Consider the following 13,424-nt stretch of genomic DNA (forward strand, 5'->3'; position numbering starts at 1 on the left):
TAAGACCTAGCTGGATCATCAGTTCTAATGTGTCTTTTGGAGCAAAAATTAATATAAGACCCAGTCTTATTTTACTGTAATATTAAGACTGGGTCTTATATAATTTATCATATAATACAATATAATGTAATATAATATAATACCTGGTCTTATTTTACTATAAGACTTATATCATATAAGACTGGGTCTTATATTACTTTTTGCTCCGAAAGATGCATTAGAGCTGATGGTCTGGCAAGGTCTTATTTTCGGGGAAACACAGTAACAGGAAGGCACACACAACCCACACAAGGGACATTTCTGGAGCACCTGGTGCAGGTGAACAGGGAGACTGTGCCACTGGGCCCCAAAGGACACCTACTACATAAGGCCACCAGGCCAAGACTGGGACACACAGCAGATCTACCTAATACATAGAAACAAAGAGAGAGGCAGCCAAAATGAGGAAACAAAGAAATACATCCCAAATGAAAGAATGGGAGAAAACGTCAGAAAAAGAACTAAAGAAAATGGAGGTAAGCAACCTACCAGAGACAGAGTTCAAACCACTGGTTATGAGGATGCTCAAGGAGCTTAGTGAGAACTTCAACAAAGAGATAGCACACATTAAAAAGGACATAGAAACCATAAAAAAGAACCAGTCAGAAGTGAAAAATACAATAACTGAAATGAAGAATGCACTAGAAGGAATCACCAGCATCCATATGTTCATTGCAGCATTATTTACAATGGCCAAGATATGGAGGCAGCCTGGGTATCCATCAATGGAAGAATGGATAAAGAGGAGGTGGTACATATATGCAATGGAATATTGCTTGGTCATGGAAGAGAATGGGTTCTGGCCATCTATGGAGGCATGGATGGACCTGGAGGGTATTGTGCTGAGTGAAATGACAGAGAAAGACAAATGCAATGTGATTTTGCTTATATGTGGAATCTGAAGAATAAAATTAACAAATGAAACAGAAATAGACTCAGACACAGAAAACATTTTGATGGTTGCCAGACTGGGGGGTGGGGGCAGTTGACAGGGTGGGTGAAAAAAGGGAAGGGATTAAGAAGCACAAATTGGTTGTTACAAAGTAGTCATGGAGATGTAGGGTATAGCATAAGGATTATAGTCAATATTGTAATAACTATGTATGGTGCCAGGTGGGTACTTAGACTAGTCACAAGGAATCACTTCTTAAATTATATAAATGTCTAACCATATACTGTACACCTGAAACTAATATAAAATATTTCAGTCAACTGTAACTGAAAAATTTAAAAAGGGGGCAGAAGTGATGGGCAATAAGTTGTCTAAATTCCCGGGTATAAAACTAGTAAGTCATGGGGCTGTAATGTACAGCATGGGAAATACAGTCAATAATATTGTGATAGCGTAGTACGGTGTCAGATGGTTGCTGGACTTACAATGGTGATCACTTCTTTAGGTATATAAATGTTGAATAACTATTATGTACACCTGAAACTAATATAATATTATATGCTAACTATAGTTTTAATAAAAATCTTTTTAAAAAGAAGAGTTTAACTTTGGTTTATTAAAAATAGTTCATTGTATTAAACCTTACTTAAGCGTATATATACATATTATTCAAATGCTAAGTTTTGGCATTTTTAATCATATTGCATTTAAATGTCTATAAGGCTTATCTTTTGTTTATTAAGAACATTTTATCAATGAGTTTTTTGTACTGTACTTATTCAGGAGTTATGTTCAGGAAGTACATTTAATTTGAATTACATTAGAACTGTAACAGATTGTTTGAATTAAGCAACATTTAAGCTAAAACTTATGACAGTTTCCTATCACATAATGATTAGAATTATAGCCATCCTGGATAGGCACTGGGTAAAAACACACGTCTGTTCTTTGGGCTCGAGTTATTCCTTTTTACAATGGTTACTTGGGTACTACAGATTATGTACAATTATGGGAAATTGTTCACTGTTATTTCACTTGCAGTATTAATATGATTTAAAGGATAACCACGTGGTTATTACTCCTATAGGAATTAGGAAATTCTTCAAACTTCAACTATTTTCTAAGTGAGAGTTGGGAATTTTTCAGAGTAAGTTACGTCTTTGAGACAACCATGATGCCATCTATTTAATAAAATGTTGTAGTGGACATTCGAGATTTTTTTTTTTCTGCCTCTGGTATTCTTGGTCAGTTGAGAGGTAGAAGAAATCCCCAAGAGAAATAACAGTATACCTATCAATTTATATTAATTAGGCAACTAGAAGTTCAAGTAGTTAGTTTGAATTTTAAGAGATGTAATTTCCCAAGCAGTCATATCTAGTTATAAATATATAAAACCAGAATAATGATTTAAAAATATGTAAAAGTAATCATGGCAAGGAAAATAGTAGAAAGTCAAGGACTGAGGAAAAAGGATGACATTATTTGGTCACGATGGTTGGCATAATTGTTAGAACTGAAACTCAAGTTTAGTTCTAGGATTCCTGGTAGCCAAACTGAAGAATAAAAACAGGAAATTACAAACAAGAAATATATGTCAGTTCCTCATGGAAATAAAGATTTTGCCTTACATTAAAATTTTAAAACATTTTTATTGATAAATATAACATATATACAGAAAAGTACACAAAACATGTTCAGCTCAATGAATTATCACAAAATCCAAAACTAAAACAAGACAATGAACAAAACCCACACATCCCCCCCTCTCCTTTTAATGATGGTCCATTCTCCCCTCCACAAAGTAATCATTATCCTGACTTTTATGGTAACCACTTCCTGGATAGTTCTTTATAATTTTATCACTTGAGCTTACATTCTTATACAATATAGTTTAATTTTGCCTGTTGAAATTTATATAAATGGAATTATATAGTATTCTGGGGGAGGAAGTGGTGGAGTCTGGCCTCTTTTGCTCAACTTTATGAGAGTTTTCCACATTGTTGTAAAGAGTTGTAGTTTTGCATTTTCATTACTATGTAGCATTTTGTTGAGCAAACATAGCTCAATATATTTACCCACTATACTGTTGAAGAGCCTTTGGTTTGCTTCCAGTTTGGGGTAATTTTGAATTTTACTGCTAAAAGCATTTTTATAAACTGTATCTTGATACATACGTACCTAGATTTTTCCATTGTTTATATTCCTAGGAGTGGGATTGCTAGATCCAAACAGTTTTCCAAAGTGGCTGTACCAAGTTATACTCTCACCAGCAGTATGTTACAGTTCCCATGGTTGGGTCCTCTGGTTATCCATCTCCCACAGGCTTCAGTCAAGGCTGGGCCTGTGCTCTCATGTCTGGTTTATTTCCTTGATACCGGTATTGTATCTTGTCAATTTTAGCCATTCTGCTGTGTGCAGAGGAATATCACATTGTGGTTTTAATTTTCATTCTTTTCATTACAAATGTGGTTGAGCACCTTTCTACAAGTTTGTTGATTATTCAGATTTTCTTTTGGAGAGCCTGCTACAGTATCTGACCCATTCTTCTTATTGGTGGTCAATCATTTTCTTAATAACTTATATCAATTCTTCATATATTTTACATATAGGACCTTAATTTTATCTCTTATAGATATCTTCTCCCAGTTTGTACTTCACTTTTCATTTATTTTCTTTAATGTTGTCTTTGGATAGACAGAAGATCTCAAATTATCAATTTAATGTAGTCAAATTTATAATTATTTTCTTTATAGTTGGTGACCTTTTTGGTCAATTTAAAATTCATTCTGTCATAAAGACAATTTACATCAACTTCTAGAATGTTAATTATTTTATCATTTACAATTAAATATATAATCAATTGGCACTTGATTTTGGGATACAGTATGAGGTATTGGTTAAGCTTCTTTCTGTGTGAATATAAAATTGACCATGCCCTATTTATTATCAAAAAGTCCTTTCCCATGGCTCAGGAAGGTTGTCTTTATCTTAAATCAAGTGTCCATTTACTTAAAGGTCCATTTCTAACCTTTTTGTTGTTTCTTTCATCTATTTGTCTATCCTTTCATCATTGTTACACTCTTAATTCTTTATAAGTCTTGATAACTGGTAGATATCCAACTTCATTATCCTTCAAAAGTTTCCTGGATATTTTTAGCCTTTTGCATTTCCATATACTTTTAAAATAAACTTGTCATAACACACACACACACACACACACACAGTCCTACTGCAATTTTGCATGGATTTCCACCGAATCTATAGATCAATTTGAGAATTGACATTGTAACAATACGGAGTCTTGCAACCTATGAATATTATTATCCTTTATTTATCTAGGTGTTCAATTTCTTTCAAAAATAGTTCATAATTCTCTCTGTAGGGGTACTGCAATTTTTGGTTAAATTTATACCTAGTTATTTGATATCTTGTATGCTACTATAAATTGTATTTCTTTAAGAAGTCAACATTGTTACAAATCAATTGAAACACAATTGATCTTTGAATATTAACTTTGTATCAGCTACTGTTAATTGATGAATTTAATAAGTTTTCCTACATTTTGTGGATTTTTCTATGCACATATCATCTATGAAAAAATATTTTGCTTTCTTCCTTATACTTTTATTTCCTTTTCTTTAAAATACTAAAACACACAGTAATCTGAACGAATAATGTGTAATTCTAGTTGTAAATGCAATAAAAAGATGCCAATGGATTCAATCTTCTTTTCACCTCTCCTGCTGTCACTCTCAGTTACTATGGACACACCTGTAATCCTTAAACTCCTTTCCAATGCTGATCAATCTGAGCAGAGCCCAGCAAGGTCGGAAGCAGGCTGCGGAAGCACGCTCCCCAAGCACGCTGACCGCTCCGCCCCCGGCCCGGACGCAGCCAATCAGCGGCCGCCTCTTACCAGCGCGCCATCGGCAAAAATGGCGGCGGCCGTTAACGCAGGGTCTCGTTTTTAACTCCATTGCTTTACTTCTCCCGTGCAAAATGTGAAAGGAGAAACGGCTGGTGGAGGGGGTCCTAGGCAATGAGTCGGCGAAGAAAACATGGGGACAGCCTTGGCCTGATGAACACGCCGCGCAAAGCGGCGGCGGCTGACGAATGCACCTCGATGGTGGAGCCAGGGAAGAGGCGGCTTAGGTCGGCCCGCAGATCGGGGCTCCGCGGGGTCGGAGACGGGTCTCCCCGGCCCATGCCGCAGCAAGAGCAGCCTCCAGCAGCCGCTTCGTGCAGTAGAAGTAACCCCGAGGGTGAGACGTGGGCAGCGCGGCCCTTCTGGGCTTCGGCGCTGCAGCCCCACAGCCGAACTTGCAGCTGGGAAATTTGGGGTGGGAGTGAGGGTGGAGTCTGAAGGATGTTTTCTTTCTCTGGGTTTCTCCCCTCGCGAGTCCAAAAGTAACCTGACACACTTCCCACGGCTTTAGTCCCCGAATTTGAGCACTGCCCTGTTAGGTTTGACCACTCACTTGCCGCCCCTGCCACAAGAATGGGCCGTGTGGGGTTTACCTGTTTTAAGGGAGGGCGGCTAATTGCTAGGCTGCTCTTCCAGTTAGCAGCAGAGGCAGAGCGAGGAGAAATGTGATAGACCTGTTGCCTTCAGCGTATTCTTAGGGGGATTATTCCCCTTAACCTTTTCGCCCTGACTTGCTTCAGCGAAGCGACCCTATGAAAAGCTATAGCTATTTATCCTCGAAGCCTCCGTGATGTCTCACTTCTTTATGAATAAACCGGAAGTTCCTATGTGTAGGGTCCCTCAAAGTAGGAAACTAAGGGCTCCGGAATATTTCATTCTGATCAATTTTTGGTGTTCCATTTGTAAAAGATTTCTAATAAATTCCAGTAGGAACTGAAACTCATTCTAAAGTTCTTTACTACAGCGTGTTCTTAAAATACGGCTTTTGTGACCTTAACTTGGCTTCACTTCACTTTCCCAAAGCAACACCGGAATAAACAAAAACAAATCTCTGGAAATGTAAAAATGATACTAGACAAAACTTTCTAAGAAATGGATAACTTAAGTTTTTTGACGTAATTGGTGTCAGATAAAGTTGGTAAAAGCGGACTGAACAGACTTTTACTGAAGTTTCTGTTGAGTGTATAAATTACAGGTGGTTTCCAAAGCCTCCAAGTTCCAGTGATAATGAATGGAGTGACTAGGGTGTATATATAGTATTATACATTCATAGAGCTACTAGAGTATCTTAAAATACTTGCTATTTACCATGTTAAATTTGTGAAGTATTACAGGGATTGTTATGTGAAACATTTCAGTTGTGGAAGTAATATCTCTGGGAGAAAAGTTTATAGTTGAACTATGAAAAGTAATTGTGTCTAAGCTATTATTTAATATTGAGGTATTATGAAGTGATACTTTAAAATGCAACAATTGTTATTTTAATCTTATGTAGAAAGGTATGAAACACCAAAGAGAGTGCTGAAAATGGATTTATTGTCATCTACCTTCAGTTCTCCTAATGATCCAGATGGACAGACTGATATCTTTTGGGATCAAAATTCTCCGATGACAAAACAGTTAGGTAAATTGTTACTTACATTTTTATCTGGATAACGGTTTCATAAATGATTAGGATTTAACTACAGAATTTCAGTCGGGTAACATCAGAATTTTTTACAATGGATGCTTTTTGAGAATCTTATGTGATTGTATTGCTGTGATAGGCATGTGATGTCAGAGAGCATAGTGCTCTTAGCCATGCTAATTGTTTTCTAAGAAGTGACCACTATTATTAAGAATCAAGTTTTTTATTTACAATTTATAGAAATGTCTTTGTTTCTTTAGGTAAAGGAAGAAGAAAACAGATTTATACCACAGATAGTGATGAGATCTCACATATTGTTAATCGAATTGCTCCTCAGGTAACTACCACTAGTTTTATAATTGATTTTAAAACTGAAAAATATGCCATTAAGTCCTTGTATAGTTCATTTATATGAAAAATGTTTTGTCTTGCAATTCTCTTTTCTGAAAATAGAGCAGCAAGGATTACCTTTACCTTTCCTACTACTGAGATTTATGTTTTGAAAAAAGAAACGATGTAAAATTGGTGATATATGTTTCCCTAAGCCTAATATTTTTACTTAATTTTTTAGAGTGATGATTTTTTATTAGAGCTTTGTGTTTGTTTTGTTTTTAACATTGTTTAACAATATATGGCATCATTTTTCAAGTTACTAAAATAATAGAATCAGATAATAAAAATTTAAACTTTTAAGTTTTTATAATTGGCATTGTTTACTTTTTATAGCATACCTTTTCCCCATCGAAACTGCTATGAATACTATTGACTTACAAGATCATCAAGAAAAATTATAAAAGCTGTACTAGGTGACCCTAAACAAGTCACTTAAGCTTTCGGAACTTCAGTTCATTCGGCCATAAACTAGAATTACTTGTCTTGCTCTCTTTATTGGATTATTATGAGGATTAAATTAGATAAAAATTCTTTGTAAACTATAGAGCACTATAAATGTAAGGTTATGTTAAAGTTAATTATGATAGTTAAATTATTTGCTGTAATAGAACCATCTGCAAAAGTTTTTCTTTATTTCATTTCTTGTACTGCTTAAGTAAAATCGAAATAATAAATTCAAGTCAACCTTTGTTCTGAACCTCTTTCCTCTCTATTTTCCATATTTAACAAGGTTTAAAGTCAGAAAACATCCAATTTTTGCTTAGTGTCTTTTCTATAGGAAGTAGAGTATTTTTCCTTGGCATGCCCATGGACAGTGACTATATCTATATATTGATGGTAAACAATAGATGGCACTGTCCCAAACTGTGGTTACAAGGAATCACCATAATCCAGGTGGAGGAGACAAGAAATAAGGTTTTTCTTAGTAGCTATAAAATATCCGAAATTACAACTAGCACAGTCAAAACAGCTCTGTTGCTACTAGCTCTACATTCCATGTTTCGCATGTCATAGAAATTCATTTTATATATGGTTCATTAGTTAAATAGCATTTATACCATAATACTGCTTACTTCATGAGTTAACAATAGACTTCATTAATTGTGGGTTTCACATGAAAGAAGCACAATAAAATATGTTTGGGCTGGCCAGCCTAAATAGTGATAAAAAGATAGTTGAGTAAATTATTGGACTCTTTACCTAAGTGGGCTGGAAATAATAGCTCACATGAAGAATTGTCAACAGTATGCAAGTGGTAACTTGTGTATAAGAAAAAAATACAGTGAAATTAGTTCCTTTTAAATGATACCCTTTTTAGCTGAGCACTTTTAAAACATAAATCTTCGATAGTAATCGGGGGTCTTTTTAAAAGCTTTTAAAAAGTGTTCTCAGAATGACATATTCATGTTTATTTTTAGGTATGTTATCAAATAATTATTTAAGTCACCTTGATATTTTCAGACATGGCATTTAAAAAAATATGCACTTTCATTTTAATTGGATAGTCATTTTACTTTCTTCAAGGATACTTTTTATATAATGTTGTTTATTTGAAGATGGTGTACGAGGTGTGACAATTAAGTTCGTGAACTCATCCTAGAAAAAGTGCTACATAGCTCATTGCTGAATATCACTAAGGTCACCTTCGAAGTACTCCCATTGAGAAGCGATGCACCAACGCCAGTGCCTAGTCCACCCCTCAAAGCAGTTTTGGAGCTCTTTTTCTAGAATGGCCATCAGAGCTGTGGTCATATTACCCTTGATGTTCTGAATATCATCAAAATGTCTTCCTTTCAATATTTCCTTTATCTTTGGGTAAAGAAAGAAGTCATTGGGGGCCAGATCAGGTGAGTAGAGACTGTGTTCCAATACAGTTATTTGTTTACTGGCTAAAAACTCCCTCACAGACAGTGCCTTTTGAGCAGGTGCACTGTCATGATGTAAGAGCCATGAATTGTTGGTGAAAAGTTCAGGTTGTCTAACCTTTTCATGCAGCCTTTTCAGCACTTCCAAATAGTAAACTTGGTTAACTGTTTGTCCAGTTGGCACAAATTTAAAATGATTAATCCCTCTGATAAACAAAAAAGGTTAGCAACATCATTGCAACAAGTTCGCGAACTTAATTGTCAGACCTCGTATATTTTTTCCATCATTTTTATAAAACTACACAGTATACTCGTAGGATTAAATGAAGTAATATATTTAGGTACCTTATAAAGCATCTGGATTGCATTGTGTTATTATCAATGAAGAAATTTTTAAAATATAACACAAATAGTATAAAAAACATACAAAAAACCCATGTCTATATAAAATTGGATATATAAAGTTGTCATATTTTTATTCTCTAAAAATCGAATACATTTAAAATTACTTGGTAAATGGACAAAATAATCCATAATTAAATCATCTTTAAGAGTGTCATTTTCCCCAACTTCAAGGTTGTTGAAATAAAAAGGGAAAAAATATAATGAAAGTGAAATTATTATTATTTTTTTTTAGTATTTTGCAAAGCTAAAATCTAAGTTCAGCTGGACATCTAAGGAAACTGCTTGTTGATCAATTAAGGACTCTAGTAAATAAACATGGACTGACATCTTTTTTTCATCATTTTGCTAGATGCTGAACTATCATAAGAATAGTCCTGGCCTTCAAGTAATTTTTAATCTAGTGATAAGATTATTTTTACCTTGTGTGATAATTATGTTCATTCTAGGTACTATAAAAATATACTAGAAAATGGTTAACCTATTTGATTTGTTGGTTTGCTTTGTAACTAATGCATAAATTCATTCTTCAATATTTTGTGTGATGAAGTGACTGAAAGGCATAACAAAAATATATAGGACTAAAACAGCTTTTCCCCTACCTTATTCTTAGCATCAGTTCTAACCTGGTACTCATCTCTAACTCAGTCCTTACTGTAATTCTATGTAAACGTTCTTAATTCAGGTGAGTATCGATTGTCCAACTTTTGGAGATTAAGATTATAATGGGGATAGGGAAAATTTGAAGACAGGTGATATAGAAAGAATTCCATATGTATCTCTCTTTATTATTAATTCTGTTGTTTTCTGCTATACGGTTTCTAATACTAATATTTATTTTTATGGATATCTTATAAGTTGATCGGTTTTCTTTTGATAAAAACATGCTTTTATTAAATATGCATTTGTTAAATAATCAAATTACTAAAACTACATTTTTTTGAAAATAAGGAATTCCCAATTCTGAATGTTTTCATTTCCTGAAACATAAATGTATCATTTCTTGCAACTTGTTATTACCATCTTCCAGCTTCTTATTGTTTTGGAGATTGATTAGTAACTATCACCTTACCAGAATTGATTACTTTAAGAAAGTAATTCAGTGTAGTTCAAAGTTTTTTTTCTTTTTCTTTTTTTCTTTTTCTTATTTTTGTACTTTACTTTTGCACCTCTTTTTTCCACCTTCTGCCAAGGTTGAAAAATCAACAACAGACTCCATGCTGGGTGTATGGATTGGTGCAACTGCTATTCCTTGTACTCCTAATGTAGCAAAGGGAAAATCAAGAGCAAAAAGCTACACAAAGTAAGTTCAAGCTTTATAGCTTTTCAAATATCCAGTGAAGCAAATATTTTTAGTAATATGCTGCTTTGGTGTTGTGAATATATCAAAAGAAAATTTTTTTTCCTTAGTTTTGACAAGTAAAATTTTGAACTTAAAATCATTATAACGTAGGTTTTAAATTTTTCAAGTTTTATCATATGTTAAATAACAATTGAATGTTATGATGACTCTTAGACTTTTTCTTAGTTACAATTTTTTAAATATTTGTTTAATAGGTTTAAAACACAAAATCGAGAGGAAGAACTTATGAAATTGGCTAAGCAATTTGATAAAAATATGGAAGAGCTAGATGTGACTCAAGAGCAAAACAAGAGAAATCATGATTTTATCTACATGATTTCAGAAGCAGAGACTTTAAATAATTATAAAGATAATGTGCAGGTGCAGTTATTACTTGACGTAGTTCCTGAAATAGATAATGCTAGAATTAAGAAGTCAATGAAAGAAAACACCACGGTATCTGTGGTAAACGATCAAAATAGCAGTCAGAAGTCATTTGACCAAAATATTGAAGTAGCCCTTAATGCCATTTTTGATGGTTCTACTCAGAAATGTAGTGGACAGTTAAGCCAAGATCTGTCAGATGCTTTTTGTAACACGATTAATACTACCTTTGGAAAGAGAAGCGCTTTAAAAGAGGAGAAAATCATTACTAATGAAACTCTGGTCACTGAAAAACTGCCAAATAAACCTCCAGCATCACTTTCTCGTCAAGGTGATAACTCTGGAATGACAAAATCATATGTGACTTCCTGTACTAAGGAGCCAGAAGCTTTTAGTAAGCACATAGATGCATTTACTACTGGTGATTTTGAGGATGATTGGGAAAACTTACTAAGTAATGAACCTTTTGTTATGCAAAATGTAGAAATGTCTGAACCTCTCCCTGTTCCTAAAACAGCCCAGATGACTGATCAAAAGGGAATTTGTACCTTTAACAGTAAAAACGATAAAAGTAACTCAAGAACAAATATAAGTCTAGATGTTAGGTTAAGAGATTCAAGAATTTTACAAGATCTTTCTTCAAAGACACATAACAGTGAATTAATAGATGCTGGAAAATACAGATTTTCACCAAATTCAAATGGTAAACCAAACAAATTACCATCTGTTGGAAATAAAATGAAATTTGAGAACTCTTTCAGTAAATTCATTCAAGACAAAACTCAAGATTGTGCCGTTGCATCTAATCTGACAAAAGTAAAGGAAGACATTCATACTGAATTTATTTTTAATATAAATGCTTCTGAAAAAAAGTCTACTTTGAACACAGGATATTCTAATGAACAAAAAAATAAATCTATTTTTAATCAGCCTTTTAAAACGTCTGCTAATACAGTTTCTTTTGGCTCTGCTGCTTTGGACAATGCAAATCAGACTAATGCATCAAAGTTAGATTCTTTCTCTGATGATTGGAATGACCCATCATTTGCCAGTGAAATTGTTAAAGCGTGTCATCAATTAGAGAATACCTGGGAAGCGGATGATGTAGATGATGATTTATTATACCAAGCATGTGATGATGTTGAAAGACTAACTCAGCATCAAGACATTAGAAAGGACAGCAAGACATCAGAAAGTATACTTGAGATTAATAATAATTCCAAACATGGAGCCAAAAACAAGTTTACTAAATCTGAACAAAGAAATCAGTTGGTGCAATCAACACATTTGAATCTGAGCAATATTTCAGCACAAACATCTTCGTTGACAAATAGCTCACAAATAAATGAACCAGTGAAGATGCAGAAAGGGGAAATTTATGGAAATTCTCCAAGTTTTTTAGGTGCTACAACAAATTTGACTATATACTCTAAGAACTCGAATCGTCTGATCAATAATATGCCTTTCCCTTGGAATAACACTCATGTTCCAATACAAGTGAACAGTTCCAAATCAATTCTTACAAGAAGTTCAAGTTTGGATTCAGATTATATGAGTACAGAAATTGCTACTTATAAGAAGAAATTGACTGCTCAGCCTCTGTCCCATACGACCATAAAAGATGAAGCTCAGAGTAACCTTAACAGAACAGTTAGATTTTCTAAGTATACGTTTACAAAGATGAGAAATTCTCAGATTCTTTCCCAGTTCAATCAAAATTGTGTAACAGGAAGTATCTCTGATACCAAAATTACACAGGGTTTGGAGAAAAACAAAACTCATGTCAACTCATGTGGAAAGACTGTTGAACAGCAATCTTTGGTGAAACTTTCTGAATCTTTGAAACAGCTTTCAAAAGGTATGTATGAAATTGTTTTCTTTGAAAGGTAGCATCTTGGAAAGTAGCCAAACTAGCTTTTTTTTTGCATTGAATTTGCATACCATGTAAGGTAAAAACTATGAAATTTAACTAGAAGTTATAAAGTGATTTTTATAAATAATTATGTTGTAATATACAAAGAGTGGGTGATTTGTTTTTAGAGACTGCATTGAATGCTTTCCCAACATGTAATACAGTGACTAGCATATAGTAGGCACTCATTACATTTCTTTTGAATATTTTCTGAATTATTTTCCAGAAAATCGTACCTTAGATATATATATATGACTATGTGAGATTGTGTATGTTTAGTAAATAACTCATGGTTTTAAAACTTGAATAATCTTACTCCAGTTTAGGAGACACTGAGGTGAATAATATTTGAAAATTTAGAGCATTCTAATTAAACATGTTTGCTGGTATAATATCTGATGTAAAACTCGTTGTGATAGTTAGAATTATAATTTACTTACTTAGTACAACCTGTCATCTTTCATTCTTCCAATTCTTCTTTACCAAAATTCTTTCCATCAACAAATTACATTGTTTCTACCTGAAAAATCTCAAAACTGTCCATTTTCCTCACTGTCTATTGCTATCACCATTTTCCAAGCAACATTTATTGACTGGACTACTGTAGTTCTTCTACCTGTCTGTCCCCTTTCAAGTATGATCT

General features: G+C 33.8%; 1 protein-coding gene across 4 annotated transcripts in view; it reads left to right on the forward strand.

Moving 5' to 3' along the window:
* Nucleotides 1–4,671: 4,671 nt before the first annotated feature.
* The window catches only part of ETAA1 (ETAA1 activator of ATR kinase), a 28,579-nt gene continuing 19,826 nt past the window's right edge, over nucleotides 4,672–13,424 (forward strand). The window contains exons 1-5 of one of the 4 annotated variants that reach the window (XM_019718170.2): nucleotides 4,672–5,193; nucleotides 6,352–6,480; nucleotides 6,744–6,820; nucleotides 10,337–10,446; nucleotides 10,701–12,727. In XM_019718170.2, coding sequence (XP_019573729.2) covers nucleotides 4,971–5,193; nucleotides 6,352–6,480; nucleotides 6,744–6,820; nucleotides 10,337–10,446; nucleotides 10,701–12,727 — 2,566 coding nt within the window. In that variant the 5' untranslated portion in view covers nucleotides 4,672–4,970. Of the gene's footprint in view, nucleotides 5,194–6,351; nucleotides 6,481–6,743; nucleotides 6,821–10,336; nucleotides 10,447–10,700; nucleotides 12,728–13,424 lie in introns of those variants that run through there. The other 3 variants (XM_019718161.2, XM_019718178.2, XM_074332077.1) reach the window with 3 other exon arrangements.

This window comes from Rhinolophus sinicus, linkage group LG05 (assembly GCF_036562045.2).
Source record: "Rhinolophus sinicus isolate RSC01 linkage group LG05, ASM3656204v1, whole genome shotgun sequence".
NCBI classification, from domain to species: Eukaryota; Metazoa; Chordata; class Mammalia; order Chiroptera; family Rhinolophidae; genus Rhinolophus; species Rhinolophus sinicus.